General features: G+C 36.7%; 1 protein-coding gene across 9 annotated transcripts in view; it reads left to right on the top strand.

Moving 5' to 3' along the window:
* Positions 1–17,500, top strand: part of QTMAN (queuosine-tRNA mannosyltransferase) — a 357,381-nt gene that overhangs the window by 294,072 nt on the left and 45,809 nt on the right. For 6 of the 9 annotated variants that reach the window (XR_003003173.1, XM_024744092.1, XM_024744100.1 and 3 more), the window contains exons 8-9: positions 2,638–2,708; positions 3,412–3,503. Coding sequence is in view for 8 of the 9 variants with exons in the window: in XM_024744092.1 (XP_024599860.1) it covers positions 2,638–2,708; positions 3,412–3,503 (163 nt within the window). In the remaining variant the exon portion in view is untranslated. Of the gene's footprint in view, positions 1–2,637; positions 2,709–3,411; positions 3,504–3,747; positions 4,086–8,553; positions 9,689–17,500 lie in introns of those variants that run through there. The other 3 variants (XM_024744095.1, XM_024744094.1, XM_024744099.1) reach the window with 3 other exon arrangements.

Below are 17,500 nucleotides of genomic sequence, written 5' to 3'. Positions count from 1 at the left end.
TGTCTTATGGAATGTATCACTTTCTTAGATCTTGTAGACATGCTGTGGAAACCATAACATAAAATATGAGTTACTTACAATAACTAATTTTAATCCCATCTGCTAAGTATGACAACATTAGCATTTCCACTTAATTAAAAACACCCTTAAAGCAGCAATGTTTTAATCACTCCATTTTATTTACTCTCCTCCGGTGTCACTTATAATTGTAACTTTTTATTTTTTAATAATGAGGGATTTTTTTTTCTCCTTGCATCACACAAAAAAGTGCTGTCGATAATTAGCAGTCTTCTGTTATTAGTAGACTCAGGTGTCACAACTGTGTCTCATCCTCATTACAGTAAAAAATTTCACCTATCAGATTCATTATTGCTAGATAATGCGACTGAGAGCCTTTGCAGGCCCTCCAGAAAAGTAATTCAGCCAAGCAAAATTATCAGCTAATTATATTTAGAATCAAAAGCCCAACAACTATTTGCAGATAAATTGTATGAACTGAAGTGAATAGATCTGAATATTAAGATTCATAGATTTAGCAGATGATTTGTTAATTGGAATAAAAAGGTCATTTGCTAGTCATTTTAACAATAGATCAATTGGAACCCTATTTATTATTTAACTGGTAGTGCATAAGAATTGAAATGGTGAATAATTGTATTACTGTCATGAGATGATAATTTTCTTCAAAATAACAAAATATGAGAAACTTAGAAGGAATTTTATGAATTTCTTTTAAAATATTGTGGCAAATTTAATATATTTTAAAACACAGTCTTGATATAAATAATGTGTATAATAAGGTTTAGTATTTTAGAGGTCAAAATTATAACCAAAAATGGTGATTGTTTTTTTTCTTGATGAATTAGAAATATAACCACGAAGAAGATAATTTACAAATAAAAGTTGGAATCCAAATTTGTAAATTTTTTTTCTTCCTAAATCAAATAATGCCATTCCTCTCTCACTGTATTTTAATTAGCAGAGGTTTTTTTGGAAATGGCAGAGTACATGCTCATACGATGACTCAAAATGTAACTTGGCCTGCAGTTTTCTTTCGGGGAACAGAACACTCTAATTCAAATCCATTATTAAAAAGCAGATAACGTGCACTTTCTGAAATGCCTGTGACTTCACTCTTTTGATTTTATGTAATTATAAGAGAATGTTCATATGTATTTGCTTTTCGATTGGCAAAGCATTTTAAAACTGAGTGTCTTCAGATAAAGTGCATATTTTCTTTTTGTTCATAAAGAATATCCCCAGTTTATGTGCTCAAAACTTTTGTGAATGTTTTATAATGCAGTCACAGTGCAGTTTTATAGCTGTGCTTATGATAAGAATTTCTATACATACCCTATTTATGTAAAAAAGAATATTAGATATTAGTTTGGATTTTGAAATTAATCATTGGTAACTAGATCCTGTGCCTTTCCACTGTGTTATCTGGTAACTGCTAGCAGTTCTTAAGCAAAACTTTGAACTCAGTGTTTTTCCAAACTTTGCAGCTCAAAGTAAATACTTTTCATTTAAACTAATTTCAGTTATAAAATAGGGAAAACATCACCCACTTAAAAACAGCTTAAATTGCATGTACTTTGTCGCTGTAAATAAACAAGGTATAAACATTGACATAACTTCAAACTATTCTTGGGTTGAAAAAAATCTGCAGTTCAAAATAAAATTCTGCCTTTGGTCAACATTTTGGATGCAATTCAAAGTTTCTCATAAAATAAACATATTTTAAAGAGTGTTTTGAATTTCACTGCATAATTCCTAGCCAACAGAAATTACAGTGATATCTTTAAGGTTTATTGTATGTCAGATCAATAGCCATTATGCAGGGCTAACACAGCCATCAAGATGCAATACCTTTCTTGTACTTAACCCTTACCGCTATGACATGAAGAAAAACTTCCTATAGGTAGGTGGTCCCTGGGGAAATCCTCTCACAAAGTGAAACTTTCTTGTTTCTTTGTTTAATAATAGCAGTGTTCTTTTTGGATAAAATGGAAAATGAGCTGAATTTTGAGTCAGGAAAGCAAAATATTCATTAAGGTAATCTTCATGAGAGTTTTTCAATAAAAGGGGGGAATAGTTCTATATCCTGCCTAATAAGTAACTATTCTGAAGCTTTAGCTTAAAATGAAAATGCCCCATCACAACAGATTGTAAATTTTTTTCTGATGCTTTTAAAAGTGCCTCGATGATTTCTACAGCTACAGTGTTAAAGTATTTGCTATTTTATTTAAACATTTTGAAAAATGAACATTCTGGGTCTTTGCAGCATTATTAAGAAAAGCTGTCCATACTTTACCATGTTGTTACATGTGTTTATCTGCTGATTATAAAATGTGTTAAACAGTATTTTAAAAACAAAAAAAAAAAATGCAGAGCTGCGCTTTGATTAATTCAGTGAACAAAACATATGCTGTTGGTTCTGTTCTATGAAATTCATATATGATTAATAAAATCTTTTAAAAGAGCAGCTTTGGCTTTTAGGATTGTACTGCCGACCATCTTCTTCATCCCAGTTAACTCTGGGCTCATACTGTTAACTTAGACAAACAAAACCATTTTCTGGTTCTGATGGTAATGTCTTTTTAATATATTTTTATCCTCTTCCTAAAATCTCTTTAGGTTGGAAGCTGTGTATTGTGGTTGTTACCCACTCTGTCCCAAAGATTTGGTTTATCCCGAAATATTTCCAGGTAGCTGCTTTAATGTACTTTCGTCTTTGTTGAGATTTAATACATGATTCACGCTGAATTAGAAAGTTTGAAAATAAACTTAGGCAGGAGCAATTGTTTATTTGGCAAGTCAACATGTTAGTGTTAAGGAAAATTTTATGTGTTTTAATACATTAGAGTAAGCTTATATTTACCATCTGTTCTTTTAAGATAACAAAAAAGCAAGTTTTCAAATAGCATTCTTCATTGTTAGCATACACATCCCATAATGATGGATTTTTGTAAGCAGGTCAGTGTTGCTGCAATTGCTTACAGATTTTTTTTTAATGATATACACAGAGAAAAACTGAGGACTGAAAGTCACACCAAATTATTTCAACAATTGACTAGTTAATAATATGCAACTGTTGTACAGGGTACATACGGCTGTCGTACTAGTTCTTTGAAAAAATCCTCATCACTAAATATATCACATATGCATTGTGTTACATTAGAATAATGTATTTTAATCACCCAAAGGAGATGTCTAAACAGCACAACTACACAGTCTTATTTAGCATTAAACATCCTTGTGAGCTGAGGTAACCTTATAAAATCATGCTTAAATAATGTAAAACACGAGGCGGCACAGAGCAATATGCATTTTTAATTAGTAAAGTGACTAATATCAAGTGTGTGCTTTGAGGTTTTTGTTTCATTAAAAATGTATCTGTTTTTCCTGCAGCTGAATATCTGTATTCTACACCTGAACAGCTTTCAAAAAGGCTCCAGAATTTCTGCAAGGGACCAGATATTGTAAGAAAACATCTCTATAAGGTAGTTATTGAGAAGAGATTTACATGGTATAAATGCCATATTGAAGTACAAAGAAAAATCTTAAAAAAAAAACAACATTTAATTAACATACTAATGTTTAAAGGAAACATGCTAGGGAGGGATATTAGTTGTTACACTAACAAGGATTAATTAAACTGGATGCTAGTGGTATTAACCTAGGCCTTATGAAATACGTGCACTTAATGCACGGTACATGCTTTTTTTTTAATTTATTGTTTTTTAGATGACTGTCCTTTACATTTAGCTCCAAGAGGCTTATAAAAATGAACCTGGATTAATGTAACTCATTAGTTTAAAAGGAAGTAAAGAAAAGATTCTACAATTATACTAGTGAGGATAAGCCTTTCTTCCCATCAGAAGGAAATCTTCAGTCCTCAAAAATTCAGGTGAATGACATTCATGAAGTTTGGTGTTCATTTTTTAAACTACTTTAAAGATGATTTTCAAAGAATCAAATGTTTCCTTTGTCCAGTTTAGTAAAATTACATAAAAACCCTCAGTTTGTTTAGAACTAAACTGTCAGTATCCTCTCTGAATGACAAAGGCAAAAGGAAAAGAGTTTAAATAGCATCATCATTCAGTTCCCTCATTCATTATCTCTTTTCCCTTGTTTGAATCAAGAATTTTACATTGTTGAAATAACAACACAAAGAGACCCTACTAAAAGTCTAAGTAATTGAACTGGGATAAATCTGCTTTATGAGTTTTGAAGGTGGCTCTAGGCCATGAGTAATATACCTTTTTATATTCTTTGAATGTAGCAACTTCATTTTACATAAATCCAGTATAGTTTACAATCTAGCAGTTTTATAATCCAGCGTATTTTAATTTTCCTGTGTTAATATATAACCTTCCTACATGAAATACAGTTCACTGCCTTTTTTCTCTCCTTTCCCTTGTCATGGCCTAAAATACATATTTACATAGTGATACATCAAAACATGACTCTGTTTCTGCAGGAAACAGTTAAACTTCAAGAAAAAGGGAAAGAACCAAAAATGCAATTTAACACCCAATTTCAAGCTCATTATCTTTCATTGTCTATTAACTTGGCAATGGTTCAGAAGGTAGCTCATAATAGTTTAAAATGCTGACTGAACAGTTCCAGGCTTCAGTATTACTCCTTCAGTCAATACGATTGTATCATATACATGGGAAGCTTCAAAGAGAAAACAGACTTCCAAGGTTTACATCCAGATTTCCTAATTTTGGAAGTTCAGTCGTGGTCTTGTTTGTGTAAAATATTAATTTAGTAGTTTCCCACGTGACAGACTATCAAAATGTGCAGATTATGAAAGTGAAGAAATAGAATAATATGTATTAACACAAGTGGATTCATTTTCTACATAGGACACAAAGCTATTTTCAATGAGTTTACCGTTGAATTACTGATTTTTTTTCCTTCTGGTGAATTTTTGGGCAATATTTTTTTCAGTTTTATTGAGATATAATTGACATACTGCACTGTATAAGTTTAAGGCGTGCAGCATAATGACAGACATATATCGTGAAATGATTACCACCGCAAGTTTGAGTTATCACCCATCACCACATATCGGTACAAAAAAGGGGGCAGGAAGGAATGTTTTTACCTTGTGATGAAAATGGTGAAGCATTTATAATTGTATTTCCACCATCAAAATTTATCCGTTTTTAATTTGGCTTCCAGGTAGGCCTTATTATCCCTGTTATTTTACATCTGCAAATCTTTAACCATTTCAAAAATTACTGCAACAGGTTGCTTTTAGTTACAATAAAAAACAGATCTCCAGTTGAAATATTTTAATACAGCTATTGCCGTAACATAGCTATAATTATTTATTTTACCAACAACTTCTGGAAAAACTTTGAAAGAATGTCAGCTTAGTGGTATGCTGTTAATATACCAAATTGTTCCTCCTCTAACTTAAAAGATAGCCTATACATTAAATGTTTTTTCATGTTACTATGGTTTACATATATGTTTAGTCCACGCATCCTAAAATGGTCCAGCTCAAAGTTTTATAAATTAGTGTTTCACGCATAAGCATTTATAAGAATATATATATGTAATTCCTTTTACATACTTTTTACCATGAATGTTTTTTTCTTATAAATCTATTATACACTTTAATATATGTCCTCATTCATAGATTTTGATGACATAATATCCAAAAATTAATCTCAAAAATTAATAAATTAGTCCAAGAAATAGAAGTAATCAAGAGCTTTATAATGCAATTGTCAGGACAAACTGGTAGAAATCACAGGAAGGACCACAGATCTAGTTGGGTTGTTGTAATAAGATTTAGAGCTAAAACAGCAAAAGAATGCCTGCTAAAACTTTATAATTAAGATATAATAAGTTACACTATTTTTTTACCTTATGCTTTATAAATATACACATACCAGGTAACATTTGCCCTCACTAAATACCAGAGAATTATTTCCCCCAAGGCAGCTTTTTGCCTACTTCTCTTATGCAATGGAAGAGACTTTTGTGTATACTATAAAGAGAGTGTTGGGGGGTTTTTTTAGATTTGTTCCCTTGGACAGTGCTGTTTTGCTTTTAAAAACATATGCTTGTAAGATCTAAAAGGATAGAATGTCACTGAATTCTTTAATTTGCTCCTTTTACATTTTTACACCTTACTCTCTTTTTCTGTTGTTAAAAGTTTACATTTTAAAATCATCTCAACTACTTACCATGTAGAGTTCACTTTAGGATAGGATTTTTCATATGGATTCACACTTAGAAATTTAATGACTAGAATAAGGCTACTAACACTTGGCTCTCTTCTCACTTGAGACATTATACTTTCAATATGAGTGAGAGTTTGGGGGCTATAACTTGAAGCAGGATTTGAAACAGAATGCTAGTAACTGAAAAGCAGAAACAGAATTTGATACTTTTTTTTTCTTAAAGTGACTCTTCCTACTACAGAACTCTGTGCCCATGACTTCTCACCTGAAATGGTTTCAGACTTGAAATGTTTAAATTCCTCACGTGCGTGCAAGTGTGTTCCCTTTATCTCTCCCTCTCTTTTGCTCTGTCTCTCTCTCACACACACACACACACACACACACACATTTTTCTTAAAATATTTAAAGAAATACATGCAGAAACTGTTTCTTAATTATTTTAAAAACCATGTTCTGAATTTTTAAAAATCTAAAGCCATTTCTTAAAAAGTTTGCCACTAGGCTCTACCGTTGACTGCAGCTTTCTTGTACTTTCAGGACGCGTCCTTTTCTAAGTAGGTTAGACCCATTAGCCAAACACTTGCCACAGAGATAAAGTAGGTTTCACTTCATCTGGAATAGGGAGCTCTTTGATGACTCCTAAACCAAACTTGAACACAAGATTCGAGAAGTAATCATAAAGTAATCAGCCAAGGATTAACTTCTTACACTAACATCGGGCTTCCTTTTACAACCGAAGTAAGTCTAATACCGGGAAGTTGTAATTTTTGGCTCATTTTGACTATGGGAATTTACTTCCCGAAAGTTGCCAACAAATATTTGAGATCAGTACTTTATGCTTTTAGAGAAACTTTGATCATTATATTTTAAAATGCTTTAGAAGAAAATTTATGTTCACCCCCTTGTTACCGGTATTGAAAAATAGCACAAGAGTACAAGTGGGGCAGTTGTATAAAATATATACTGCCCAGACTAACAGAATAGATTTTCATTCCCACGCTATGTTTCATTTAGTTTTATTTACAAATTGAGAGATATTCTGTGTGGGAAAAAAAAAAGAGATGCCATCCTTCCTTTGCTTTACGAGGGTAAACTGTAGTTTCTTAAGTTTTTTCAGATGATAGCAGCTGATTTTTATTTTGTTCTCCTCTTCAAGTTCTTCAGCATTCCAGAAACCTTTATAACCTGCTGTTATTTGGAGGAGAGGGCAATTTTCAGATTTCTGCCTAAAAGTGATTCCAAACAATGATTAAGCTTACAATTCAGACTCAGTGCCCAGAAAAGCCATTTGTGGTTTTGTCTTAATTATATCAGGCTATATCTCCCCGAACCACAGCCAAGCCACTTTAAGGTTCCTTCAAGAGACTGGTCACTTTATAGCCCCCTTTTAATTTGAGTTTCCACTCGAGGTGTGAATAAGGTGGTACTCACTAGTATTAACACGCCTCCAAAGTCATTACTTTTTTCCTTAAAAATGAACAGTTAAAAGCTCGTGATGTTTTTAGAACTTCTAAAATCTCTCATTTGCACCAGCACAATTTAAGGCAAATTCTCAGTCTGGATCTCTCTCCCTCCCTCCCCACTACTCTTCCCTCTCTCTTTCTTCACGTCTTTCCTTGATTTTGTTTTGGCTTGCTTTTTCCTCGATTTGTTTAAGTAAAATAAAAGCAAAAACTCTTTAGCACAATAGATATACTCGGGGTGATTAAGATCAGTTAGAGGTTTTGGCTGCTTCTTTTTCTCTGCTACTAATTTGTAGCCTGGCTGTAGGTGAACTTCTTGGCCTCTATATGATTCATCTGTAAACTTGGAAGAATTCTTTTTTTCTTAATTTTTAATAGCATTTTCCCCCTGAGGCCCTGCTATAATGAAATAATGAATATAAACCCGTTTGTAAACTTGAAGTGCTTTATAATTTCCATGTAACAGTAATGGCATTTCTCTTGTGCCTTCACCACTTAAAAGTAAAATTCACATCCGCAAAAACATGTATTAAGAGTGTTGTGTATCTTATGTTTATAAAAGTTAAAAGTTGGATGATAAACTTCTAATAGCTGTCATCCATAACATAAACCAGGAAATATGTGTGCAGTCAAATGTACCCATTCGCAAAAAAAAAGGGGGTAGGCAGCTTTCCCCAATGATTGGAAATACAGTTACACTTTAAACCAATCAGAAACTGGGATTTCCTGAGGTGCTGAAACTCGAGAACCATTTACTTGGTGGCTTTTTGAAGTCTAATTGATGTAAATTATGCAAATTTGCAATATGAATTTTCAGCATGCTTTAGTCTTTCGGGTCGTTAATGCTTCCTCATTGCTTTCTCTTCTCTCCCTCCCCCTTACAGGGTGAAATAGCTCCTTTTTCTTGGGCAGCCCTACACGGTAAATTCAGGTCTCTGCTTACAGCAGAACCTAGGGAAGATTTGTGACAGATGGGGCTAAGTCACAAACTTGCAGCCTAAGGCAGAATCTGTAGAACTTTCCAGAGTGTGCCCATATTTACCTGATCAGAGAGAAAAGAAAATCTGCAGAGGAAGCTGAGCCTGGCTGCTTGTCATAGCTGACACAGAGCCATCTGCCACAAACCTGTGGCAGCTTCAGATCTCCAATCCCTGCCACCACCCCAACTCAAATTAAATACAGATTCCTAGAGACGTTATGATGGTTACACATGTCCTCGGCATCACATGGAGGAGACTGTTCAAAAAAAAATATGTGGCCTGTTGTATAACCGCACTCATGTATCCCATATGTGGTGCCACATTGAATTTCCGGTTGAATCCGTTTTTATCCTTTGTACTGGATGACATGGTGCCTGAATTCTTTCTTTTTGCCGACACTATGGCAGCCAAACTACAGCTTCAAACACTCTCACTTGGCTGGGTTTCTACCTAGGTTGCCAGGTTATCATCGGAGCCTTCTTGTGTCCTCAAAGGGCCACAGGGTCTGAAAGGAGGCTCAGAATGCTACCAACTAATTGCGCGGCCATCTCAGAAATGTTTGTGGGCAAAGATCTGCTTTAGCACTTTTCTTTTAGCAAATTAATGACTCCCTGGCACAGGGGTTTTTAAGTGAAGGTATTAATAAGGGGTCTGGCAGGTATTCCCATGATTCACAGAGTTACATTTGCATTTAATTTATCTTAAAGTAAAGTTGCAAGATAAACAGCTGTAATTCAGACAAACATGGGAAATACACTAAGTGGGGCCATCTCATCCATAAAATGAACACTGAGATACTTGTTTTAATTTTTTTCCAGGGATAAAAATAGGGAAATTAAAATACTTCTAACAAAACCAGTAATTTTGATATAAATATCCATCAAAAGTATTTGCATCCAGCTACAAATATAATCTTTTCAAGATAAATCACTTATGATTCCAATAGTCAAGCTGCTCTATTTGTTGATGTCAAGATGTTTTGAATGGCTAGATTGTAAAATAAATTTTTAATAAAGTGCCCACTGCAATTTTTAATTAACATATTTCAGTGTAAGGTGTGTACATCTATCTGTATGTTTCTCACTGAACACTTTCCTTGTGTCAGAGACAACGAATACAATTGTTTCTTTTCCGGATGAACAAGGATCTGTTTTGCAAATGTTTGTAAGATATTATGACATTTCCAAGATTTTCTTTGCATTCTGGAAAGCAGGAGGTAAACATTTGTAGTCATTAAGGTAGAGTCTGTTGATAAACCATCTTCTGTTTACTGGCAGGTAAATTGTAACTTTCCTAGCTTTTGAAATGAATAACTTCTCTAAGCTGTAGAGTGAGAAGCAGCCAGGGAGAGGGGGATAGACAAGGGCCAAGCCTGGCTCTCTGGCTTTCAGAAGGATTGAGTGGTCTAGCAGGCATCCGAGATAGAGCGGGCACTGGTTCAAAAGTCTAGTAGGGCCCATTTCACAGGTAGCAAAAGCGTAAGCAGGAAATAGATCAAGGTCAGGGGGCCAGAGAGAGTCCTCTGGATAGAGGCAGACTTGCAGGTCAGAGAAAGCAGCAGTTCAAGGCCCATGAGGTCAGGGAATTTAAAAGCAGGAAGAACAGGCTTCCCTGGTGGCGCAGTGGTTGAGAGTCCGCCTGTCGATGTAGGGGACGCGGGTTCGTGCCCTGGTCCGGAAGGATCCCACGTGCCGCGGAGCGGCTGGGCCCGTGAGCCGTGGTCGCTGGGCCTGCGCGTCCGGAGCCTGTGCTCCGCAGTGGGAGAGGCCACAGCAGTGAGAGGCCACAGCAGTGAGAGGCCACAGCAGTGAGAGGCCCGCGTACCGCTAAACAAATAAATAAATAAATAAAAATAAAAGCAGGAACAACAAGCTCTGTCTTTGCACACAGTGAGAGCCATATGTGTGATGGACATCACAGCACTAGCCTTGAGTCCTCCTCCCGCTTTTGAGAAGGCACTGAACAAATTACCCCCAACCCATAAACAAAGAGCTCAGGAATTATTTGAGAAGTCCCTTCTGGTCTGAGACTGTGGAACTCGGAATCTATCAGTTATGCTCCTTTTGAGTGGAAAAGTTAAGATATAAATATGCCTAAGAGGTTCTTAAGACTATTCTCCTGAGCAGGGTTTATCATCTAAAGAGATGCTTCAGTTAGAAAGGTGCCCTATCATAGATGATGTCTCTCAAACCATATTACATGCTCACGGCCAAGAAACAGTGCTTGGTTTACTATGTTTTCCTATCCTGCAAATAATGAGCTCACATTTCATAGTGAACAAGATGTTACATGCACAACTATCCATATATGTTTTTCTCACTAAGTGATGGGAAGACAACATGAATTACTGTTCAGATAGTGCATTGAAAACATTTAAATGTTTGCCCGATTCTGGCAAACAAAATATTGCAAGTTACCTGTGTATGGAGGGTTTTTTTCCTACACCCATAAACTCAAATCAAATTCTGTCTTTAGCTGTGCCCAGCATTACTTCTGGAATAAAACTTTACATTAAAGTGGTCACTTCTTAAAACCATGCTGTCGGGTTTGGTATTAGTGCAAATAAGCAATAAAAAGTTTTGTAAATGTGTAATTCTTAACATTTGAAAAGATAACTGTATCTATGTATGTGCGTGTATGCTTCTCAACAGCCATGACATGGTGGCATGGAGAGTTATTAAGTAAGTTATCCCATATTTTGTTGAAGTCAGAGGATAATCAACGGTACAAGCTGACTATTTCCTGTTTCCCTTGCTTTCACTAAAGAGAGCAAACAGTCCCTTTGTTTCTTATTTTTAGTACGGTTGTTGAAAAAAAAATTTTTTTTTGAGCATTCAATTCTGTTCATTATATTCTTTTTAAATTAATCATTAAAACAATTTTAATCTTAAATGTCTTTAAAAGTCCGCCCATTATCAACGTTGATACAATGTCCAGAATGCTTGCCCTGAATTTACCTAATCTGTGTTTCTGGCTAAGTGTTTCTATAATAAATAGAAGAGCATCTAGTTCTTAACTTACTCATTTATACCAGGTTAATCAGGAATAGGTCAAAAGACCTCTCCCCAAATGCTCCTGGTTTAACAAGCATCCTTCAAATACGGCTGAGTTTAAATGCCCTGCTCTAGCTCTCCGTTCTTCAGACGTGCCATGTAAAGATGGCAGCACAATCAGTAAGTCAGTGGAAACTCAGCCATAGAGGACTGCACAAATTCATTTCAACACCTTGAAATGCATCTGGAAGCAAAGATTTCATTTTATGTTGAAGGTGTTAATTATATTTGATATTTTTAAAAGTAAAATCTGTTTTTGAGAAAGCATCTGCTACCCAGAAATATTATGAGCCACAAAAAAATTTTCATTTAAGTCTCAAGATACTTTCTGTGGGTGATAGAATCAGTTTTCAAATGATAGTCCATGCTGTCTTTTAATGTTGACATATCCTATGAGAGATATTCATATTCTTCTATTGACTATTGACAAGTATCACCCTGAGTGCCTTTCTGTTTCAGTGGAAAGCTGGAGAACATGTTTCATTTTAAAACTTGAATTCAGATACAGGACAACTGATGCTTCAATAACGTGCCCTCCCTTCAAAGTTATTCATTAAGATGTAATTGGGAAAGTTTAAAAACGTGCAACAATTCTACATGATGCTCAAAGACATGTACATATGTGATTAAAGTATAACAAAAAACTTGGGAATTAACACCAAATTTACAATAATGATTAAGTCAGAGGAGTGATGGTGGGAAGACCAGGCATATAACTGGGAGAGGCGTGCTTACTGTACAGTTAATCTTAAGCTGGGTCATAGCACACAAAGGTTTATTTCTACCCTTTATGACTTTTTACGTTTCTTAAATGTTATTATTGGATATACCTTTTGATAGGAGCTATAGATACTTTGGTCACCATGTATAATATAAGAGCTCTAAATACTTTGCTACTGCACCATTCTTAACATTTCTCGACTCTAAACTATTGATGGAGTCAGAAAACCATTTTTCTCCAGGCCGTGAAAGAAACTGCCCTAGCCTCCAGTTTTGCATGAGAAGAGTTTCCTCTGCTTACTTGGAGCCAAAGACCTAACCTTGACCCTGAAACAAACCATACCTAGGAAGAAAAACTTGACTGTCTGTGGGTTCCTTTTTCCTGGGGCTGCTGGTCACCATTTCTAACTAATGCCTGTGGCATTATAAATATAAGATGGAAAACTATAGCTCAACAAACTCCCTTTTGAAGAGTAAAGAGAGGAAGATGTAGGAAGTTGTTATATCAGCCTGTCTTTTTTTATCTTGAAAAATTCAGAGCTCTGTGGTAGGGCACAGAGCTGTCGGAGCTGCTAACCGCTCTGCCCACTTCCTGTACTGTTACCTGTCCCCTTTCCTCTTAAGACACAAGACTTTCATTGCCATGAAAGGAGTCCTCCTAGTATCTTCAGGATGCCCTAGCTGCATTTGAGTTACGTATGACCTCAGGATCCCCACTCATCCTCTGGCCCATTTTCCTAAATTGGAATTAGGGGTCAGTACCTTCAGGGGTCCTCCCATCACTTATCACCACTTTAGTGATTCCTTATTCTCTCCCATATCTCTGTGGTAATGACTTTCAACCCTAGGGACAGGTTCATCGTTGTTCCCATAAACTGATATAAAGAACTGATGTCTCCTGAGAGATAATCGAAAATGTTTACTGTGCTATCAGTTACTGCATTTAACTAGCAGACCTAAGATGGAGCGCTAGAAGGTGTGATTTCTACTAGAAGTACGTATGTAACACTTTTCTCGAGAATTTGAAGTCCTTTATATTTGAAAATGTAATGTTTTGTCATCATTTCACAAGCGAGAAAATTAAGGCATCGTATTAAGGCTTATTTAAGAGCCAGAATGCCTTATAGAAACAGAAAGATGTTTTGTATAAGTCTTTCCCTGCATGGGATAGTGTCATTGTCACCCACCTGTCTTTCAGGAAGCACGAAGTTCAGTGCTTGTGACTCACTGGGAACCCCTGGTTCCCTACTGTTTCTCCCCTCACCAGCTAGGAGAGTGCAAAGGGCAGCAGGGGGTGGCCCACGCAGTTGGTTATAGAAGGTGAACGAGAGGTCCTGTGGCGTTGCTGATATTTTAAGTGTTTTTATGTTTTTAAATTTTTATTTATTTACTTTTATACAGCAGGTTCTTATTAGTTATCTATTTTATACATATTAGTGTATACATGTCAATCCCAATCTCCCAATTGATCTCACCATTAAGTGTTTTTATTATGACCATTATTATGCCTGTAGGGAGTCTTTGGGTCTCTACATCCATCCCGGGCCCCTGCCACTCCTTGTGGCCTTACACCCTGCTGGACGTACACATCACATAAATTTCCTGGCCCTGCTGGTAAGCATTTATTTTGTAACGTCCCCATTTTAGCTGTGGGGAAACTGAGGGCTGAGGTGAGGTTGAGTTGCTCTGGGTCCTATGGTGGGTCTAGAACTCAGCCTCTTTCAGGAGGTTGTGGTCAATTCAACTGGTCAAGACCATCCCTTAAAGGAGGGGAAGAGGAACGTATCTGGCTGTCCATCTTTTCCCCCTTCCCTCCTTCTCCTGCTTCTCGGTATACTATCAGAAGAAATATAGATGAAGATGTTGCTAGTACCTGACTATAGATTTATTTCATGTTCCTCCTGGCCTGGCTGCATTTGTAGTCTAAGTAACCATGAGAAGAGGAACGCAAAAGGATTGATTCCTGGTCCTAAAATCTCAGACTTTGTGGTACCTGTGATGTTTCTGAACAGCTGAGTCTTCTTTATTGCCTTTCGCATCGTACAAGGAGAAGTTGCCTATCAAATAGATAGAAGGCTGGCCCTTTATCCAAAAGGCAACCCCCGTGATCTCGCCCGGTGCAAGGGGCCTAGGGCAGACGGAGCAGGTGGCATCAGTGGCAGAAGCACCTTTAATTGTGCAACATAGGGCTTGCTTCCTCTCATCCCAGATAGTAAACCAGAAATTACATCCTGAAACTGATTTCCCTAGAAAGAAAAGGAAGGGGAGGGATAACTTAAAAAGGAGATACTTCTAATATGGTATTAGACTGTAATTCATAGGGAAATTTATGCCTGAGATGTGAATTTCTGAAAATAGGGGTTTTTTAAAAAAAGGAAACACTGACACATCCTTAATTATAGAGTAATAAATACCAATGGTATATTATCTTCTGATATTTCCTTACACAGATATCAAAGCATGCAGCTGTTTTTGAAAACTGATAATCAAGTACAATATAAATATATTACATCTTGAGCTTACAGCACACCCTTCAACTAAGCAGCCTCATGGAGCACTTAACAGTGAGAAAGAGAGCTGCTTAGAGTAGAAACCTAACTGAACAAATTAGCCTTGAATTGTAACTTAAGAATCATAGTCAAACCAAAACGCCTGTCCTTGCCAGGAAAGGCATTCCAAAGGCAAAGAGCACGCCAAGTAAAAAGGCTTTGCTTCGGGATTATGGAGGCAGTTCTCAAAAGCCAGCACAACTTAATGATCAATCAGAAAAATACAGAGCAGTAACTTCACAACGAAGGATGCATAAAAATTGTACAAAGCATTAATAGTGGAATGGGGAGGGAGAATGGGATTTTAACAGAAAGTATTAAGGTCTTAGAAAACTATATTTATTGCTTTCCATCCGGGTAGCAAAAAGAAAGAGAGAGAGACAAACGTGGTCAAAGAAAAGTACATGGACAAATGCGGGGTGGGGGGGTGGGTAGGAAAGGAAATGAAGGTTAAACAAGGCCAATATGATTCAGAATGAAAGGGAGGGAGGAAAGTCTAAGGAGCCAGCTGCTTGCCTAAATGTTACATTAAGAAGAGCTGAAATTGAGAGGGGGAGGTCTGGGTATTCAACTAAGTGGATTAATGTCTTCTTCCTGGGGTGTCTGAAGTTGCAGAGTTTAATTTATTTGGTACAGGATTTTATTGTGAAATTCTTAACGGGGATGGGGGATAAATAGGGACAATTATAAACATGTAGAAAGTAGAAAAGGGGAACATGTAATGCTTTTCATAAATCTAACTATAATAAACATAGGGGTTGAAGCTACGGACACAGGTAAATGGTCAAAAAATATTTAGTCCATAATAGTAGAACTTAAAGGAAATGTAGACAAAACTTAAAAGACCAAAAAAAAAAAATTAATAACCACATAGATGTGTGAAGCCAAGGATTTTGAGTGACTTAGGGGCTAGTTTTATTGCCGCTCTCCTTTCTCCACCCATTTAAAAAAATAAATCATAACTCTGGCACTTAGAAACCTAGTCGTGAACATCATTTATTAACATGAACTCAATCCTGTGCTGTTCTTTGGTGGGTGGTAAAAACACGAACTAACAAAACTGGCCTAAAACGACAGCGGGATGATCCTCTCAAAACACTGGAAAGCTACAGGGAAAGAAAAACTCCTAATTTGCTCTTTCACCTTCTTTATTTTACTGAAGGAGAAAGTCAAAATGTGGAGTGGGTGTGGCTAAATCCGACTAGATGCTGAGGGAGATTTTAAAAGATTTTCCTAAATATGTACCAGAAGGGGGGAGGGCTTGCAACTTAGTGTGATTTACAGCAATTTATTAATCTGCTCATCTACTACCACATCTGGGGAAGGTGGCAAATAAGGAAGGCTCTCTGCCTTCTGCAGTGCAAGAGACTAGAGCAGAAACTGTAATTGTGTTCCCTGAGTGTAACGCTGCCGTCATCTGGCTGGTAACCAGTCCACAGACTTACTCGTTCAGGCATTTGTCTGGCCAATAATGTAAGAATCATTTAAACTGAAAATATGGATCAGGATGTATTTAAGAATTACTGATATGCAGCTATTAATCTTGAATGCAGATAGCATTATTTGGGGTGTGGGCAAATCAGTTAACTGGAACCACATGGGAAAGCACTTCGAATTTTTTTAAAATGCTGTGGGGAAAATGGCACTGGTGGAAAAGTTACAAATAAAAGACAGAAAAATATCTACAAAGAGAAAGGGTGGTAAAATGACTAAGCAAGGTGGTCTTGTCGCCTCCAACCTGCTGCATCAATTGTATCAGTAAACACATTACTAACAAAGCCAAATTCCTCTATTTCTCAAGCTGACCCAGCAGCAAGAGGAAGAAAACACAGAAAAGTGCCTGGTGCCTGGTGCCTCAGGGTGACCCTCAAAGGTCATGTCTCTAATTTGTGTTAGAAATTGAGGGCACAGAGCTAGAGGTTTGTGATGGTCACAGAGTGGACTTCGGCTTCTGAACACTTTTCTACCCCCTGTGAAGAATTTAGGACGTCATGGAGTTGAACTGGAGTCTTAAATCCCAGGGACACGGTGGAAATTGTTTTGTGATCATAATGAATTAAGAGAAAGGGCATCAACGCATACATCTCTCCTTTTTCCTCCAGAGCCCAGAACCATGAGGGACCTTGTGCTCTCTGGTGCTTGCAGCTATGTTCCCTGGCTTTCAATCGGCTTGGCTTTTCCTCTGTATTTCTAATGCTGTGATATCAGGCCAGAAAAAAATGGAATCTACAGAATTGCAAAACAAAATGTGCGAGTGTGTGTGCGCGCGCGCGCGTGCGCGAGGTAGTTCTCTGAAGATAATGAATTGCAACACTATAAACACCAAATATTAAAAATGTGTAAGTAATTAAGTTTTTAGGAAGCAAAATCTACTCGAACGGAGTATTTACAGTCCTTTTTTTTGTTGTTGTTAAGAGGTTCCCCAGACTTCTGGGTACATCACCAAACTGTCCTCCTACTCGACGAGGAGCGAGTGGCTGCGATTTGGCCCAAGGCACCACCTACCCAGAGTCACTACCTAATGTATTT

The sequence above is a fragment of the Neophocaena asiaeorientalis genome, unplaced genomic scaffold (genome assembly GCF_003031525.2).
Source record: "Neophocaena asiaeorientalis asiaeorientalis breed wild unplaced genomic scaffold, Neophocaena_asiaeorientalis_V1.1 scaffold11, whole genome shotgun sequence".
NCBI lineage: Eukaryota > Metazoa > Chordata > Mammalia > Artiodactyla > Phocoenidae > Neophocaena > Neophocaena asiaeorientalis.
The sequence above is the reverse complement of the archived record's forward strand: the minus strand, read 5'-3'. Positions and strand labels throughout refer to the sequence as shown.